At 43.1% G+C, this 20555-nt stretch overlaps 1 protein-coding gene across 1 annotated transcript in view; it reads left to right on the plus strand.

Moving 5' to 3' along the window:
* LOC141085827 (uncharacterized) overlaps window positions 1-20555 on the plus strand; it is an 82923-nt gene that overhangs the window by 21472 nt on the left and 40896 nt on the right. The window contains exon 2 of the mRNA XM_073571405.1: window positions 1675-1733. Coding sequence (XP_073427506.1) covers window positions 1675-1733 — 59 coding nt within the window. The remainder of the gene's footprint in view (window positions 1-1674; window positions 1734-20555) is intronic.

Here is a 20555-nt window from a genome sequence, read left to right on the forward strand (position 1 = left end):
AGCAAAAAGGATATACTATACAAATGGCCGGTGGGACTGATATATGGCACTGACATTTGAAAGCCCACATTTCCATTCTGCCCCTTCACCCCGAATCCTACAAGCACAACCAGCATGTTGATAAAGATATCAGGTCCTTCCTCCTAAAAAAATAATTCCAATAATAATAACAATAATAATAAAAAACATTGTAACACCAATAAGGAAAAGTAGTGGAACTATTGAAATCACAGGATGGATAGACATGTTAAATACCTGCAAATGATGAAGAAATGTAAACAAATTTTTCACACATCTTGATTTATTCAATATCTAGTATGAGCACCATGTACAGAAATCCCTGCACTTACAGCCATGGCTGCTATGAATGAGATTATTAGTAGTTGATTAAGGAATGTTCTGCCATGCTGAATGTCACTGAGACTGAAAATCATCAAGATCCGCTGCTGGCAGCACCCTGTGCAATTGCCAACTAATGACTATTGATGATAGGTCACTCAGGCTGCTCACAGTAGCACATGCAGCCTGGCGTTATCATGTTGAAAAAATTGCTCCTGGAAAAAATTGAAGAATTGGCCATATTACCGATTTCACAAATAAATCAATATAACGTCAAGCTGTTAGTGTATCTGGTCGGCAATTGCAAAAATAGCTGCCAACAGTAGATCTTGATGATTTGCTTGTTCAAGTGCATTCAGCGAATAATGATCAAACAATGCCACCATGCTGATCATTATCAAACAAGACTGTACCAAGACCAATATTACAATGAATGCTGCAATGTAACAGACAATTAATACCGCCAGACCTTATCCACAGCCAGCCCATATTAATATTACCAGCATATAAAGTAGTGACTGAATAATGGCCACTAAAAATCAGACATGTCAAGCTGTTGACTATGTTAGAGTAGATAATTTGCAATTTGTAGACGTGAACAATCAAAAACCCTCCATAGCAGTCCCCTCCTACCTGACCTATTCTATATGGTTACAACCTCTGTAGGGTCACAGTCCTGGTGATGGGCAGACCAGCTCTAACATTGTCATTTTACACCCAGTGAGAGCCATTCATAGACTTTGGTGGCTCTCACAGGGGTGCCAGCTCTCATCGTTCCCAGCAGGAAGCCAACTCTTAGGTCGGTCACCACCGATCCGAGACAATCACTATGCCTTCCGGAAGCAGCCTGTATTCTGTGTAGATGGTGGAGCAGGGAACTGAATGCTCTCTGCTCTGTCACACTTATTAACAGTATCTGCATCCTGAGGACACAGATACTGATAAGTGTTGAGGCGATGGGGTTCACTGCCGGACTGGCCCATTTGGTATTTGCCAGATTACCAGTCCAGCCCTGACAGTAGATCACATATGTACAACATCACATAAAAGTAAAAAATATGCATATTAAATGACAACTCGCTGAGTAACTTGTAAAGGGAGAGGACCTTGCCCGCAAGGGCTTACAGTATACAATAGAAGAGAGAGGGATATGACTGCTACACCAGGGTGCTTGAGGAAGTAGCTGCAAAGTAATACCAGTCTTAGCTCGATACAAAGAAATATGTACATTTAATTACTATTTTTGCACATTTTTGCTTTTGTTGCCTTTTCCCTAAAAAAAAAATCTGTTGTCTTAATTTGTTGATTATATGCTATATCATTTACAATTGTTAGATGTGAAAAAGCTGAATTTGTGTGCGAAGGCTGGGACATCTCTACTCCAAGTGATGAAGGTGAGTTTTGCTATAAACTTTCATTTAATTTATATTCGTACAAACATTTATTTTTTTTGCTTTTAGATTTGCATTCTTTAAAGATGAATTCACTAAAGAAACTAGTGTAGAGTAATTGCTAAACTCCTCTTCCTTCATGTATCCAGCTGTTAAATATACATAGTAAAACGTCTTTAATTCTGCGTTAATGGGAGCTACTGGTAAATTTTACTTAATTTAATGTATATTAATCAACAGCATATTTCTGGTCATACATTTATAGATGAAATAATCTATTGGTAATTAATGGTGATTAATTCATGCTTGTGATTGCGCTCTTTCTGTATAATGGACTTTTCTAAATTGGCAAAAAAAAAAAAAAATCTAAAAATAGGAGACTCAAAAAGCTTTCAGTAATGCTCTTTCCATCATTAACCCCTTCACTACCAAGGGTGGTTTGCACATTAACTCCCGGGCCAATTTTGACAATTCTGACCACTGTCCCTTTATGAGGTAATAACTCTGAAACGCTTCCATGGATCCCGATGATTCTGACTTTGTTTTCTCGTGACATATTGTACTTCTTGTTAGTGGTAAAATTTCATTCAAATAACTTGCGTTTATTTGTGAAAAAAATGGAAATTTGGCGAAAATTTTTAAAATGTCGCAATTTTCCAACTTTGAATTTTTATGCCCTTAAGGCTACTTTCACACTAGCGTCGGCCGACGTACGTCGCAATGCGCCATTTTGGTGAAAAAACGCATCCTGCGAAGTTGCCCGCAGGATGCTTTTTTCTCCATAGACTTGCATTAGCGTCGCATTGTGACGTATGGCCACACGTCACATCTGTCATGCGATGGATGCGTCGTGTTTTGGCGGCCACGATGCACACAAAAACATTACATGTAATGTTTTTTGGTGCGTCGAGTCCGCCATTTTCGACCGCGCATGCACGGCCGAAACTCCACCCTCTCCTCCCTGAACATTACAATGGGGCAGCGGATGCGTTGAAAAACTGCATCCGCTGCCCCCGTTGTGCAAAACTTTCACAGCGTGCAACGGTACGTCGGCACGACGCAGTGCGACGTCTGTCGGCTGACGCTAGTGTCAAAGTAGCCTAAATCGCAGAGATACAGCACACAAAAAACTTGATAAGTAACATTTCCCATGTGTTTACTTTACATCAGCACAATTTTGGAACCAAAATTTTTTTTGTTAGGAAGCTATAAGGGTTAAAAATTGACCAGCGATTTCTCATTTTTGCAACACCATTTTATTTTTACGGACCACATCACATTTGAAGCCACTTTGAGGGGTCTATATGATAGAAAATACCCAAAAGTGATACCATTCTAAAAACTGCACCCCTTAAGGTGCTCAAAACCACATTCAAGAACTTTATTAACCCTTTAGGTGCGTCACAGGAATTTTTTGAATATTTAAAAAAAATGAACATTTACCTTTTTTTCACAAAAAAAATACTTCAGGTTCAATTTTTTTTATTTTACCAAGGGTAACAGGAGAAATTAGACTGCAAAAGTTATTCTGCAATTTGTCCTGAGTACGCTGATACCTGATATGTGGGGGGGAACCACTGTTTTGGCGCATGGCAGAGCTCAGAAGGGAAGGAGCGCCGTTTGACTTTTTCAATGCAAAATTGGCTGGAATTCAGATCGGACGCCATGTCGCGTTTGGAGAGCCCCTGATGTACCTAAACAGTGGAAACCCCCCACAAGTGACCACTTTTTGGAAACTAGACCCCCCAAGGAACTTATTTAGATATGTGGTGAGAACTTTGAACCCACAAGGGCTTCACAGAAGTTTATAACGTACAGCGGTACAATTAAAAAATCCCACTTTTTCCACAAAAATGATCTTTTCACCCCCAATTTTTATTTTCCCAAGGGTAACAGGACCCTAAATGTTATTGTGCAATTTGTCCTGAGTACGCTGATACCCCATATGTGGGGGTAAACCACTATTTGGGCACATGGCAGAGCTCGGAAGGGAAGCAGCGCCATTTGACTTTTTTGGCTGGAATTGAGATCGGACACCATGTCGCGATTGGAAAACCCCTGATGTACCAAAACAGTGGAAACCCCCCACAAGTGACCCCATTTTGAAAACTAGACCCCCCAAGGAACTTATCTAGATGTGTGGTGAGAACTTTGAACCCCCAAGGGCTTCACAGAAGTTTATAACATGCAGTCGTACAATTAAAAAATCATATTTTCTCCACAAAAATGATCTTTTCACCCTCAATTCTTATTTTTCCAAGGGTAACAGGACCCTAAAAGTTATTGTGCAATTTGTCCTGAGTACGCTGATACCTCATATGTGGGAAAAAAACTACTGTGTAGGCACACGTCGGGGCTCGGAAGGGAAGTAGTGATATTTTGGAATGCATACTTTGATGGAATGGTCTGCGGGTGTCATGTGCGTTTGGAGAGCCTCTGATGTACCTAAACTATTGAAACTCCCCACAAGTGACCCCATTTTGGAAACTAGACCCCCCACGGAACTTATATAGATGTGTGGTGAGCACTTTGAACCCCCAAGTGATTCACAGAAGTTTATAACGCCCGGGCGTGAAAATAAAAAAATCATTTTTTTCCACAAAAATGATATTTTGCCCCCAATTTTTTATTTTCCTAAGGGTAACAGGAGAAATTGGACCCCAAAAGTTGTTTTGCAATTTGTCCTGAGTATGCTGATACCCCATATCTGAGGGTAAAACACTGTTTGGGCGCATGGTAGAGCTTGGAAGGGAAGGAGCACCATTTGACTTTTTCAACTCAGAATTGGCCGGAATTGAGATCCGACGCCATGTTGCCTTTGGAGAGCACCTGATGTGCCCAAACAGTGGAAACCCCCCAATTCTAACTCCAACCCTAACCCCAACACACCCCTAACCCTAGCCCTAACACTAGCCCTAACCCTAATGGGAAAATGGAAATAAATACATTTTTTTTATTTTATTATTTTTCCCTAACTAAGGGGGTGATAGCGGGGGGTTTGATTTACTATTTATAGCGGTTTTTATGTTTGGCAGCTGTCACATGCTAAAAGACGCTTTTTATTGTAAAAATAGTTTTTGCATCACCACATATTGAGAGCTATAATTTTTCCGTATTTTGACCCACAGAGTCATGTGAAGTCTTATTTTTTGTTTGACAAGTTGACGTTTTTATTGGTATCATTTTCGGGCACGTGACATTTTTGATCGCTTTTTATTCCGATTTTTGGGACGCAGAATGAAGAAAAACCAGCGTTTCATGAATTTCTTTGGGGGGGTGCGTTTACACTGTTCCGCGTGTGGTAAAATTGATAAAGCACTTTCGGGTCAGTATGGTTACAGAGATACCTCATTTATGTCGTTTTTTTATGTTTTGGCGGTTTTATGCAATGAAAACTATTTTATATAAAAAATAATTATTTTTGCATCGCTTTATTCTGCGAGCTATAACTTTATTTTTTCGCTCATGATGCTGTGTGGCAGCTCATTTTTTGCGGGACAAGATGATGTTTTCAGCAGTACCATGGATATTTATATCCGTCTTTTTGATCGCGCGTTATTGCACTTTTTGTTCGGCGGTATGATAATAAATCATTATTTTTTGCTAGGTTTTTTATTTTTAATTTTTAAGGAGTTCGCTAAAGGGGTTAACTAATGGGACAGTTTTATAGGGCAGGTCGTTACGGACGTGGCGATACCAAATATGTGTACTTTTATTTATTTATTTATTTTTTATTTCCAAAAAATGAATTTATTTGGGAATATTTTTTTTTCTAATTTATTTAGCGATTTTTTTAAAATTATTTTTACACTTTTTTTTTTTTAACTTTATTAGGTTGTCCCAGGGGGGACATCACTGTCCTGTGACAGATCGCTGATCTGTCACAGGCATAGACGCAGACTTCCTCATGCCTGTGCTTTGCAGGCTCTGAGGAAGTCAGCTCCCTGCATGCCCCCGAAGGTCCCCGTCACCATCTTGGATCTGGGGACCTGGAGGAAAGGAGCCCCCAGCAGCAGCACTGCACATTGCGCTGCCGTGGGGGGCTCAGGGAAGCACGGAGGGAGCCGCCTCCCTGCCGATGCTTCCCTTTAACCCTCGGTACACCGCGATAGGGGTTAATCAGCTGACACCCGGCCGCGATCAGCGGCGCTCACCACGTGGGCGCCGCTGATCGCTATGACGTAATATTCCATCCATGGGACTTAGGGCCCAGGTCACATGGACGGAATATTATGTCCAATGTAGGCAAGGGTTTAAATAGTTAAGAAAATGGGTTTAAAAATGACTATGCGAACTAGGACATAAAAGGAATCTGTGACAAGGTTTTTGCTTTTCCATCCAAGAGCAGCATATTTTAGAGGTAAATCTGCAGTTCTGCTAGTTTTCTCAGTGAGCTATGTCTATTCCCGCCCATACCAATGGTTGATAATTTTCTGTGTACACTGTGTATAGGCAGAAAACTGCCAATCAGTGGTGAGAGTGAGATTATGCAAAGCTCAAGAATATGGAGGACTACATGGCAGAAATGTTATAGTCCTTTAGTGATAAACTCCTGCTGATAAATCAGTGATTTGATCAAAACTACATCAACCAGCTTAGTTAGTGACACATCGTTGGAATCAAGGTCTCTATCGTTCCATTATGCTGCTCTCAGATGAGGTGACCGATTCATTTACTGGGCATATCAGTATACTTGCTGTCCTCGGCTTGGCTCTTCTTCACCTACTGATGCAGCCCCCTGCTTCTTGATTGACAGTTGAGACCGATGCTCTGCTACATGACATCACCTCTGCTCTCCACCGTCAATCAAGAAATAAGGCGTGGTGCTAATGGTGATTAGCAGAGAGGAGACTGCAAGGGCCTTGATTCGTCCAGCACTTGCAAGCCTAATCTGTATATGAATGAGACATGAATTTCTGGGCAGCGGATCACCAGAATATGTATCCTCAGAAATGTAGTACTCTGCCCTAACTTGCAGTACTGCAAGTTTCCTATAAACATTCTACACCTTTGGCTTGGGACAGCTCATAGAATCCTACGGTTTGCAGTATCACCTCTATGCCGATGACACGCAGATCTACCTATCTGGACCCAACCTCTCCTCCTTACTGACTGAAATCCCACAATGTCTGTCTGCTATCTCATCCTTCTCTGCTCGCTTTCTCAAACTGAACATGGACAAAACAGAATTCATCATCTTTCCCCCATCTCACTCTACCCCTCCACCAGACCTATCCATCAATGTCAATGGCTGCTTTCTTTCCCCAGTCCCGCACGCTCGGTGCCTTGGGGTGATCCTTGACTCTGCGCTCTCTTTCAAACCACATATCCAAGCCCTCGCCTCCTGTTGCCACCTCAAACTCAAAAATATTATCCGGATCCGCTCATTCCTCAACCACAAAACCACAAAAACACTAGTGCATGCTCTTATCATCTCCCGCCTCAACTACTGCAACCTCCTACTCTCTGGCCTCCCCTCTAGCACTCTGGCTCCGCTCCAGTCCATCCTACACTCTGCTGCCAGACTAATCCACCTGTCTCCCCGCTATTCCCCAGCCTCCCCCTATGCCAGGGCCTTCACTGGCTTCCTATTGCCCAGAGGCTCCAATTCAAAACCCTAACCATGACATACAAAGCCATCCACAACCTGTCTCCTCCATACATCTGTGACATGGTCTCTAGGTACCTACCCGCACGCAACCTTCGATCATCTCAAGATTTCCTTCTCTACTCCCCCTTATCTCTTCTTCCCACAACCGCATACAAGACTTCTCCCGTGCTTCCCCCATACTCTGGAACTCTCTGCCGCAACACATCAGACTCTCACCATCAATGGAAACCTTCAAGAAGAACCTGAAGACCCACCTGTTCCGACAAGCCTACAGCCTGCAATGATTCTCGGTCTACTGAGCCACCTCACGACCTGCTCTACCCTCTCCTACTGTATCCTCACCCATCCCTGTAGACTGTGAGCCCTCGTGGGCAGGGTCCCCTCTCCTTATGTACTTGTGTGTCCTTTGTCTTACACATGTTTATTGTACCTGTCTATATTTCCCCTTTTCACATGTAAAGGGCCATGGAATAAATGGCGCTATATAAATGCATAATAATAATAATAGAGGTATCCTGTAAAGATCTCTTCCCAGATCACTAACTGATGCCCTGATGACGTGTGCAGAGCATTGGTAGGATGTAACCAAATGACACGGGAACAAATGGAGTGGGAAAACCAACCACTATTTCCATGGAACCCTGGTGTTCTATGGAACACACATTGAGAACCTGTGCTTTATTGAATGTCATGTTGCTAAGGCTTATAGAAAAATGGATGAGTTTTTCATTCAAATTATTTAGTGATACTTTGAGGCATAAAATTGTCATGGGTGGTGGACTAACCGTTGGAACAACCATGGTAGAATTGGCAGGTAGTGTCAGTATCAATCACCAGAAACCTGCATGTTGTAGACATACGGTAAGGGTGATGCTGAAGAACGGTTCCATTAGATCTATTCAAAGTACAAGGCACTCGAGAGCAAAACAATGTGTTCAACTTTTCATTTTATTTTCGGCCAGTGTTCCCCAACTCCAGTCCTCAAGAGCCACCAACAGGTCATGTTTTCAGAATTTCCTTAGTATTGCCCAAGTGATAATTGCATCACCTACACAGGCAATAATTCCATCACCTGTACAGTACTAAGGAAATCCTGAAAAACATGACCTTTTGGTGGCTCTTGAGGACTGGAATTGGGGAACACTGTTTTAGGCAAACCAGAAAATGATATGTAAAGTTTTGGTCCTAGATTCTGGACCTTCATCAGATACGGATCGCTGTGTGTAAGATAAATGCACAGGCACAAGAGAAGTGCTACTGTGGCCGCTATACGTAGGCTACTTTACCGGGCTGCCTAAAATATAAAAAAGTTGAACTTTCGTTAACCATTCCACTAATTTACAATTAATGGGATTTTTGAAGACCTCTAAATGAAGGAAAGTACTTGGACATAGGATAAACCGGTCTCAATGGAAAACCCCTTCTGAACAATCAGTTTAATGTTAGAATAAATGTTTGCTAAAAACTAAAGTTGTAAGAAAGGAAAGAATGGAAACTGAGAACGGGAAATCTGATAGATGGAGGAAAACACTAATTTATTGCTAAGCAACAATAATGGTTCTCATAATTGCATTTCATGATTGTACAAGACACTTGACTTTTCGCAAGCTTGGCGTACATGTGAGTGCCAAGAACCATGTTACCATGTTAATCACCCAAACAGGAGGAAAATGCAAATACAAACGTCACTTCTAGCATTGTTTTGGTGGCTCTATAACATTATAATAGGTTTCTTCAACAAGACCCGGTATTGTAAAAAATAGATTCCGGCTGTTTGTTGTAATATATTGTCCATTATCACGTTTGTAGCTATTGAGATAGAGCAAAAAGTATTGAAGGAAGTTTGTTTGACCACATTCCAAGTTATTGAGGTCAAATATCCTGTGACAGTTTAGTCTATGCTGGAAAACTAGATGAATCAGAACATGTATTTTCAAGGAAAAATACTCACTTTGGATTGTTGTTATGCAACTTGTAGGTATTTTGTGGCAACTAAAGTGGCTCTGTCAATGGTTGACTCGCAGCTCTTAAAATGGCTAGCAAGGACTGACTTCGCAAACACCGTCCCGTTTATAAGATCTTAGTGCATGCCCTTTAAAAAGATCTAGACTTCGGAGGGGGCCCGGAGTTGGGGTCTTGAAGTCAGTTGCTGTCTGATGATGAAGTGGTTAGGTAGCTAGGATAGAGCCAGTAGGGCAGTCAAGGTACAAAATTAGAAAGCAGTATAATAGTCAGGAAACAGGCCACGGCCAGACAACAAGTTTGTCAACAAGCTAAGCAAGAGCTTATAGCCCAAGATTGAACTAGAGTAGCTAAATTTTTATCTGGCAGTGGGAATCAGAAGTTCTGTTTTCTACCCCAAGTAAGGTACTTACCAGCTACCATCTTCTGCCCTTTCCGGTGCCACTCCTGTCCTGTTCTGCCATGCTGTCACGGCAGCTCCTGACTGGTCGAAAGTCAGAGGTAATAGTCACAAGCTCTCAATGTAAGTCTATGAGAACCTTGTTCTGAACTTACATTGAGAAGTAACTTCTGGTTGGCCCACATTGGAGCGATCCAGCTAGTCCCAACTCACAGAAGAGGTCTGGTGTGGCGCCCAGAACAAAAAAAGACAAAAGTGTTCTCCTAGGGGCAGAGAGCATGCATTACTTATACCATTCTGACAGTGAAATAAAAAAACACTGGAATGATGTTTTAAGTAAAAGACAGCCCAGCCCTCACAGAAAGAGCAAATTAAACAGTGAAGAAGGAACTAACCAATAGCTCTCTGACTGAGGAGCACCATAAGTCCCAGGAATTAAACAAGATTGCCCCATATTGCCGGCAACATCTGTGCGGCCCTACCCAGCGACCAAGATGGAAGCAGGAGATAGATACTGGTCTGGTTGTAACAAAAACTTATTTATTTATATAAGGTCATTCAGCACAAAATGAATATATTCTTTATACATACATACTAAAATTTTCATTGATGTCAGGGCACATAGTTTTTTATTGTCTAGATAATACATAATTCAGGTAAATATTGCATATAAAATGTTGCTTCTCTGGCGGTCTATCTGGCTAGGTTCAGTGCCTTTACCAATATAGTCAGCTTAGTATTTGGCTTCAGCGCCGTCCATGGGGAATCCCAACTACAGCCAGTCAATAGAGACAAAGGCAAATACACAGTCCTGGACACAGGGAGGGTAAGTAAAGCTCAGTTTGTTTTTAACACGTAAAGCACCCTATGGGCAGAGGTTTGTTGAAAGGAGGTAACTCCTTTAATATCTACATTTTTGATGATTTAAAGAACATTCATTCTGTGCCGACGGAGTCCCTTTAAGATGCCAGTTAACAGCGAGTACAGGCCAAAACATGAAGCACTGTCTTCTTCTGCCAAACTCTGCAACTGGCAGCAGTATACATCTAGTTCCAATGCCAGATTCATCTATCTGACTGCTGGATGCTAAAGCATGATGGATTAATCTAAAAATTGCTTTTGCTGTACCAAAGTAGCAATGTTTCTATTTTTTTGTACACACAGTCAAAATGTAACATTTTTCATGCTGATTTCAGGCAGGTCATCTATCAGAAGTACCCAGTCCACGTAGCTGTTGAAGAACAGATTGAGGGCTACAGAAAGAAAACGATGATTTTCACTCCTTACATTCATTCACTTGGTGGTCTATTATTCAGTCTTTTGTGGTTTTCTGGCTTTTTCTTCCAGATATTTCATTTTTACAATAAAAGCCTTTACTGTTGGACAGCTAATATCCAGCATTAAGTACATGTGATGAATTGACTCATAGTGAAGGTACTATCCTAGAACATTGTCATCTCACCAAGTCCTTCAATATGGTTCATTACATTGTTAGTCTTTGGTAATGGATCCTGGAGAATGGATGCTGAGTAGTGATGAGCGAACAGCCTCAGATAGCGTGTTATCCGAGCGTGCTCGAGTGTTATCTGAATATCTTGGGGGTGCGCAAATAACATGTTCGAATCCCCGTGGCTGCATGTTTTGAGGCTGTTATATACAGCCGCAACACGTGTGGGATTGCCTAACAAACAGGCAATCCATGCATGTGTTGCGGCTGTCGAACAGCTGCGAAACATGCAGCTGCAGGGACTCGAACATGTTATCTGAGCATGCCCAACATACTCGGATAACACTCAAGCAGTAATGTTGAGTTAAAGGAAGTCAATCGAACCCAAAATGCATTTTAAATGGGCTACAGTGTTTTAATGGTACAGTGCTGGAGAAAATAACTTTTAATTCATATGTAAATGAGAAGGCTTTGGAGCACCCTTGGTGTGGCCAAGCATTTGGGGCACAGTCATGCCTCCTCGTTTACATATTGGGCCCTTCCCTCAATTCTTATTGACAGTGCTTTCTTCCTGGACCTAGTGTGACAGTAACACGTGCAGTGCTAGCATGGTTTTATAGGGGCTAAGTCCCCACAACAGTGTGTAGCCCATTTAAAATACATTTTGGGGTGGCTATTATATGAACAATGCTTTATAAGGGTTATTTTCCCATCTGGACAGGCAATATCTTGCTATAAAATGAGAATTGTCTTTTACTACTAGTTTTTCTGCTTCTTTTTACTTTGATATAAAATAGTACAGAAAGAACCCATCACAAAAGAACACGTCCATTACAAAGGGAGATTTTTTAGTGTGTTTTTAAGCCATTAAAAGGAAGTATCTTGACATGTCCAGGTGAATTATTGAAAGCAATGTGCCAACACTTCATAAAGTCATCTTGGGACATTTGACTAAAATATAAGACTCCAGTATTCAATAATTCACAAGAGCCACATGTCCTGTTCCAATCACATTTAGGTATGGTCTATCCAGTTTTCATTGAAATTCAAATCATACTTCAATCCCTGAACATTACTGCTGCGCGTTAAGGTAACCTTGAGCTCTGCCGTACCCGTCTTATAGGATGAAACATATGACTACGTGATGGATAATAAAGAAAGAAGTGTGAAATACAAGAAGGAGGCTAATCAGCCATGGAGACACACTATTGTTTCTGGGCTGTTAAGCTTAGGAGGGATAAAGGTTTAGTTGTAAGAAAGTCACTGTCATTAACCCAATCACCATCCTTCACAGATCTGTATGATATGTCTATTGTTCTGCATATTTCTAGGTGTGTATTATTTCTCAGGTTCCTGGCCTTTGTCTCCTGACCATTGTAACTGAATCCTAGCTACAATATTGCTTACATTGGGTCCCAGAGTGATGAAATATCAGCTCTTCTCCTGTTTATGACCGCTTTTCTGCTTTCTTCCTTTTTTTTCTTTTTATATTTTTAGATTATGAAAAAAGAACAAGTCACTCCTTACTCCTGGATTATACAGGCTTTTCTCTCTTTTATCATAGGTTAATGTATTAGTTGGAGAAATGGCCAAAAAGATCATAGAGCCTTCAGTCCTAGAAGAGACAGGAAAAGTAAAATGGTACAGGACCAACCTTGTCCTCAGTTGTACTGGGTCATCAGTAGCATGGGCCATGTTCATTATTTATATTTTGTAGCCAGAGATTATTGGATCACACCTGCAATTAAATGAGTTGTTCGGCCTTAAAGTCCCGTCTCACATAGCAAGATCGTTAGCGAGATCACTGTTGTGTCACCGATTTTGTGACGCAACAGCGATCTCGCTACATGTGACACATAGCGGCGACCGGCCCCCCCTGCTGGATATTACTAATCGTGCTCGAATGTCCTGGGCCATTTTTTGATCGCTGGTGTCCCGCTAACCAGCATGCATCACTGCGTTTGACGCCGACGAGCGACCTCGTTGGCGACGCAGAGCTCATGGACACAGGCGGGAGTCCTCAGAATAGCTGCTGTGTGACAATGTACCAACGACCGTGGAGGTTGTTATACGGATCGCCGAATCATTGCGGCATCATTGGGTAGATCTGTCTGTTTGACAGCTTACTAGCGACCATTTAGCGACGCACCAGCGATCCATACCAGGTAGTATCGTTGCGTCGCTTAGTGTAACGGTACCCTTAGGCTACAAGTTACTCCGTGTTCCAATACTAGTAGCCAGCAGTCATGTTACCGCAAGTAAGCACTTTGCATACTTCTGGCCACATTCTAACTAGACTGTGTCTGGCCTCACTCAATACCTTTGCATTGACTGAGGACATGCCGTCTAGTTGGCACGTGACCACATGTATGCAAATCATATACTTGTGAGCCCTTACCCAATGACTGCACTAGAGAATCCTCGCAGCACACAGTATGCACGATATGAAGAATCACAAGTTGGCAGTCACATAAAGAGACTACAGACGTGTACCCTAAGGCTGGACAACCCATGCAACTTACTGGAGATTTGTTTCCAGTACATGTGATAACTGTTTTTTTTCACACATAGCACACACACCCATTATAACTGGAAATGAGCAAACTTGTTCTGAAAACGTTCGTCAGTCTCACATTTGGATTCATGTTCAGATTCCCAAACTTATCATAAAAACTGGCAAAACTCGATCACTGTTCGGTAAATAATAGAGTTCACTAAGGGCTCTTTCAGACGTCAGTATTTCCGGTAGCAGCATGGGCTAAAAAATGTCTCACACACGTGAACACTGATGACACACAGATGGCATCCCTGTGTTATCGGTGTGACGCCTGGAAATCAGCGGTACTGTTCTCGCTGTTCCCCAGCCAGGTGCTGAAGAAGACTGTTCATGCTGCAATCACCACTAGCAGGGGACATTGCTGAGAGTTGTATTCAACTGCTAACAGCGAGAGCAGGCAGCGGTTTGGAGTATTCATCAGCAGCTGCCTGCGCTATCTAATATATAAAGCTCAAGTGTGTGTATGTATTTATGTATGTATGTGTGTATGTCCGGGATTGGCATCCGCACCGTCACAGCTACAGCCACAAAATTTGGCACAGTCACATGTCTGGACCCCGAGAGTGTCCTAGGCTATGTTATGAGGTGAAATTTTAACCCCGTGCGTTCCAATTCACCAAACAATTTTGGCCCTATCTACATAATGGGGAAAAAGTGTGTGTGTATCAAGCCCCGCCCCTCATTAGGATGTCATAATGGTTGCCATGGCAACACTGATGTCATCATAGGTTGCAAGCCCCGCCGCTCACTATGATGTCATAATGGTTGACTATGGGATGGAGGATGTGTGATGGGTATATAGGCACTGAACTATGGGATGGAGGATATGTATAACGGGCATATGGGCATGGGACTATGGGATGGAGGATGTGTGATGGGTATATGGGCACTGGACTATGGGATGGAGGATATGTATGATGGGTATATGGGCACAGGACTATAGGATGGCGGATATGTATGATGAGTATATGGGCACGGGACTATGGGATGGAGGATATTTATGATGGGTATATGGGCATGGGACTATGAGATGAAGGATGTGTGATGGGTATATGGGCACTTGACTATGGGATGGCAAATATGTATGATGGGTATATGGGCATGGGACTATGGGATGGAGGATGTGTGATGGGCATATGGGCACTCGACTATGGGATGGAGGATATGTATGATGGGTATATGGGCACGGGCCTATGGGATCATGGATATGTATGATGGGTATATGGGCACGGGACTATGGGATGGAGGATAATTATAATTTGCTATAACTAACCACAGTTAGTTACTATGCCCGGGCAGCGCCGGGCTCTTCAGCTAGTAAATAAATAAATATAAAAAAATGACTTGGGGTTCCTCTGTATTTTTGATAACTAGCCAGGCAAAACTGACAGCTGTGGGCTGCAACCCTCATCTGTCAGCATCAGCAAGGCTGGTTATCAAGAATAAATAATAAAAATGGCATGGGTTCCCCCCTCATTTTTGACAAACAGCCAAGCTAAAGCAGACAGCTGGGGGCTGGTATTCTCAGGCTGGTAAAGGGCCATGGATCCTGGCCCCTCCAGCCTAAAAATAGCAGAGCCAATTCTGGAACTTTGCCTGACTCTTCCCACTTGCCCTGTGAGGTAATATTTTTTTGTTGTTGATGTTACCTTTGTATTGTCTGGTGGCATCAAGCCCACAGCTTAGTAATGGAGAGTCATCTATAAGATGCCTATACTTTACTAATTCAATAATTAAATTATAAATAAACACCCAGCCAGAATAAAGTCTTTTAATTGAAAGAATGACACAGACTCCTTTAATGAATCTAAATTAAACCATATTCATGTCATCGCCCAGTTCACAGAAGCCAATGTCTCCTGTAGCAGAATTAAAATAATAAACCACAATATTTCTTACCTGTCCGCGAAGAAGTTAATAATCCATTTGTCTCACGATGCTCTAGCTCTGCTACATTTAGATGGCAGGCTGCATTGTTGCATGATGCAACTATGCAGCATGCTATTTGTCTAAAAAGTTGTAACGGCACTAGAGCTCAGCCTCAGTGACTAGTGGTGGTGCCATCGAAGTTACCACTGATCAATGAGGCTGCATTCCCAGCCAAGCCCCTCAACTGTGGGGACTTTGGTGAGATCAGCACTGCACCATTAAACTTTTTCTCACTGTGCTAGCAGTGATGTCACCAAAGTCACTGCAGTGCAGGGGCCAGCTGGGAATACAGCTTCAGTGACTTTGGAAACCTTGATAACATCACCGCTAGTCACTGATGCTGCGCTCCAACAGCTCATTCCTCAGTGGCTCTCAGCTTGGACGGTTGCATTCTTTGCTCTGTCCAGGTTGAAAACTACTTATCCCTCAGACATCGATTATGATGTGGGACAGAACGACAGACAAGTGAGGGATATTGTTGCTTTTTATTTTTGTTTTATTACAGGAGGTGAGGGGTTCAGTGGAATTAGGTTTTAGTCTTTTCAAATAAAAGACTTTAATCTGGCTGTGTATTTATACTATAACTATAGGATTACTAATGGATAGGTGTCTTATAGACGCCTCTCCATTACTAAGTCATGGGCTTGATGTCACCTGACATTACAAAGGTGACATCCACCCCATAAATATGAACCCCACTTGCAACTATTACAGGGCAAAAACCGGGCAATGCACCAGAATTGGCGCATCTAAAAGATGCACCTTTTCTGGGCAGCTGTGGGCTGCTATTTTTTTTGAGGGGGATCAATATCCATGGCCCCTTATTAGCCTGAGAATGCTAGCGACCAGCTGTCAGCTTTAGCTTGGCTTGTTGTCAAAAATGGGGGGCCCAATGCCATTTTTTTAAATTATTTATTTAAATAATTAAAAAAACAGCAGGAGATCTTAATAGCCAGCATTGCTAAAGCTGATAGCTGAGGATTGCAGCCCGTAGATGTCAGTTTTGCCTGGCTGGTTATCAAAAATACAGGGAATACTCGTAATTTTTTTTAAATCATTATTTTATTACGCAATTGATGGGTCAATTGATTCCACTTTTCCTGGTGTCAGCCCTAAATTTTAGCTTTTTTGTCCCTCCTGAAGTTGTTGTCTATGAGTTTGGTTTTGCCTCCCATTGAAGTCAATGGGGTCCAGGTACGTTAAAGGTTCACTCATCTCTAACTATAACCTGTTGTGCTAGGTACAAATTTGTGCTTTTTCATGGACTGTGAGACTGTGCAAAAGATGCAGAGACATGTCTGTTGTCTGTTTTTTTCCGGCAGCACTGATGACAAGGGCCAATACAAGTCTATGGGTTCTTGAAAAACACTTACAGCACATGGATTACATCAGTGGACAATTTGTGCTGTCTGTATTTAACATTCCAGACCATAAGTTCTGTAACACATTTATTTCTTTGCCCATACCAGAAAAATGCTGACGACCATACTGATGCTAAAAATGGACACATGGATGTCCCAGTGACCCAAAATACTGACGGACGTGTGAAGGAGGCCTAAGGGACATTGAGTTCATTTTCCTTATCTCCCACAATGAGGTGCGGAATTTTCCACAAAGAGTCCCCAGAATAGTCATTAGTAATCAAAATCAGACAAGTAGGTATCAAGGCAGGTAGAGATCATACATAGACAGGTATTGTGAGCACATGCATTGAACTTTAGACAAGTTCAAATAGTTGAGCAGGTTCTGAACCAAACAAAAAGAACACACCCGTGAAGACTTTAGGAACCAAATAAACCTACTATTGAGATAGTTACTGATGAGAAAAGGGACCCTAAGAAGACTATTGTGATCAGACATTGGCTTAGTTCTTTGGCTGTCCATGAACCAGTCAGTGTGTGTTATCCGGGAAGCAAGCAGAAAATGCAGCAGGAAAGTGATGAATTAGTGCAGGGGTCCCCAAAATGTGGCTCAGGAGCCCGTGATGTGTAGCTTGTGACTGTCTGCCAGTTTGGTGCATTAGCACCATGTCTAGCAAACATCTATGGAGAGCAGGTCTGGAGATGCACATATGCTGACCTTGGGATTGGAGAGATAAATTAAGTTTGGTAAGCAGAGGATGATACCACCTTTCAGAGGATGCGCTCGAAGCTGGACTCGATAATGTGATGGGAGTGCTTGATTGACTGGGAAAACAGAATGGGAGTAAAGTGGGAATCCCTGGATCTAGGTATGCTGTCTCGGTGTAATATCTGTTGAAAAACTTTGGCTATCATTATACCGGTAATGAGGCCTCCAGGTATCACTAAGGCTAGGGGGTCAGGAGCTTGATTTGGCTCTCAAGGTCAGAAAGGTTGGGTACCACTGATTTAGTGAGGTGCTATAACTCGCTATTGCGTATGTTGCCAATACAGGTAATTTATACAGTGTGTATATATATATATATCTATATATAAACGCGTTATCGTGTCTGTCTGTAACCGAAATCGTGGCCTGCTGATTGGTCGCGGCCGCGAGGCCCCCACCAGGCCACAACCAATCAGCGACAGGCGCAGCTGTTTGTAACGGTAAGCTGTGCCTGCCGCTGATTGGTCGCGGCCGCCAGGCCGCTCCCAATCAGCGACAGGCACAGGCCTTAATCTGTAAAAAAGAGAATTAAAATGAAAAAAGTTATTCTCACCTTCCGACGGCCTCCTGTCTTTCCACGCACCTGGCCTCGCGTTCCCAATAATGCTTTGCGGCTTAGACCGCTGATGACGTCACTCTCGCGAGAGCGAGAAAGAAGACCGACGCCACTCTCGCGAGAGCGAGAAGGAAGACCGACGTCATCAGCAGTCTAAGCCACAAAGCATTACTGGGAATGCGAGGCCGGACGCGTGGAAAGAAGACAGGAGGCCGTCGGAAGGTGAGAATAACTTTTTTTTATTTTTTAATATTATTTTTGTACAGGGCCGGGGCAGTGATTGGTCGCGGCTACAGGGTCGCGTTGCTGATTGGTCGCGGACAGAGGGCCGCGACGCTGATTGGTTGCGGCTACACGGAAAGGGGAGTGAGAGGATCATGCATACCAGGAAAGGGGGGTGAGGGGACCATGCATACCAGGGAAGGGGGGTGAGGGGACCATGCATACCAGGGAAGGGGGGTGAGGGGACCATGCATACCAGGATTGGGGGGTGAGGGGACCATGCATACCAGGATAGGGGGTTGAGGGGACCATGCATACCAGGATTGGAGGATTGGGGGGTGAGGGGACCATGCATACCAAGAAAGGGGGGTGAGGGGACCATGCATACCAGGATAGGGGGTGAGGGGACCATGCATACCACGAAAGGGGGGTGAGGGGACCATGCACACCAGGAAAGGGGGGTGAGGAGACAATGCATATCAGGATTGGGGGTGAGGGGACCATGCATACCAGGATTGGGGGGTGAGAGGATCATGCATTCCAGGACTGGGGGGTGAGGGGACCATGCATACCCCAAAAGGGGGGTAAGAGGACCATACATACCAGGATTGGGGGGTGAGGGGACCATGCATATCAGGAAAGGGGGGTGAGGGGACCATGCATACCAGGAAAGGGGGGTGAGGATACCATGCATACCAGGATTGGGGGGGTGAGGGGACCAACATACCAGGAAATGGGGGTGACGGTGAGCATATATACCAGGATTGGGATGTGAGAGGACCATGCATACCAAGAAAGGGGGGTGAAGGGACCATGCATACCCCGAAAGGGGGGTAAGAGGACCTTGCATACCAAGAAAGAGGGGTGAGAGGACCATGCATACCAGGATTGGGGGGTGAGAGGACCATGCATTCCAGGATTGGGGGGTGAGGGGACCATGCAGACTCCGAAAGGGGAGTAAGAAGACCATTCATACCAGGAAAGAGAGGTGAGAGGACCATGCATACCAGGATTGGGGGGTGAGAGGACAATGCATTGCAGGATTCGGGGGTGAGGGGACCATGCATTCCAGGATTGGGGGGTGAGGGGGCCATGCATACTCCGAAAGGGGGGAGAGAAGACCATGCATACCAGGAAAGAGAGGACCATGCATACCAGGATTGGAGGGTGAGAGGACCATGCATTCCAGGATTGGGGGGTCAGGGGACCATGCATACCAGGATAGGGGGTTGAGGGGTAGCATGCATATCAGGATTGGGGGTGAGAGAACCATACATATCAGGATTGGGGGTGACAGAACCCTACATATCAGGATTGGGGGTGAGAGAACCATACATATCAGGATTGGGGGTGAGAGAACCATACATATCAGGATTGGGGGGTGCATTATTGCATTATTATTAAATCTTCAAAAATAGACTGCATATATATTCTAGAATACCCGATGCGTTTGAATCGGGCCACCATCTAGTATATATATATTTATATACATAAAACAAAAACATAAAATCTTACCATTCAAGTGTTTTATTGTAGATATTTCATTTGGTATTTTGTCATGTCACTTTTACATTTTATCATCATCTGCAGTCGTAAGCCACTTTTGCTATTAGTCAGTTTTTTATTATCTCCCTCATTGTGGGCACTTTTAAGAAGTGAAATCGAGACGCGGATGTTACTTGTAAAGTTTTCTTTTGCCACACAAGTGTAAAGCTTGTTTCTGCCGCCACTGTACTGTATATACACAGCATATCAGGCTCTGCACCCCCAAATCATGTTAGAGTCATGTCATGTAGATAATGGATGCACATCTCCCCAATGAGTTACTCATTGCCACCATCCGATATTTTTGCTGCCGCCTGTGACCTTTGTGAGTATTCTGTGCTGTGTATGTGTGTTGTTCATGTGGTTTTGTTTAGCAATATCCTGTGATAGATATTGGTTTATTATTTTTAATATATACTGTATCCAAGAAATAAAAGGAAGCCACCTACGAAGATAAGAGAATATATCT

The sequence above is a fragment of the Dendrobates tinctorius genome, unplaced genomic scaffold (genome assembly GCF_039654945.1).
Source record: "Dendrobates tinctorius isolate UK_male_01 unplaced genomic scaffold, ASM3965494v1 ptg000029l, whole genome shotgun sequence".
Taxonomy (NCBI): domain Eukaryota; kingdom Metazoa; phylum Chordata; class Amphibia; order Anura; family Dendrobatidae; genus Dendrobates; species Dendrobates tinctorius.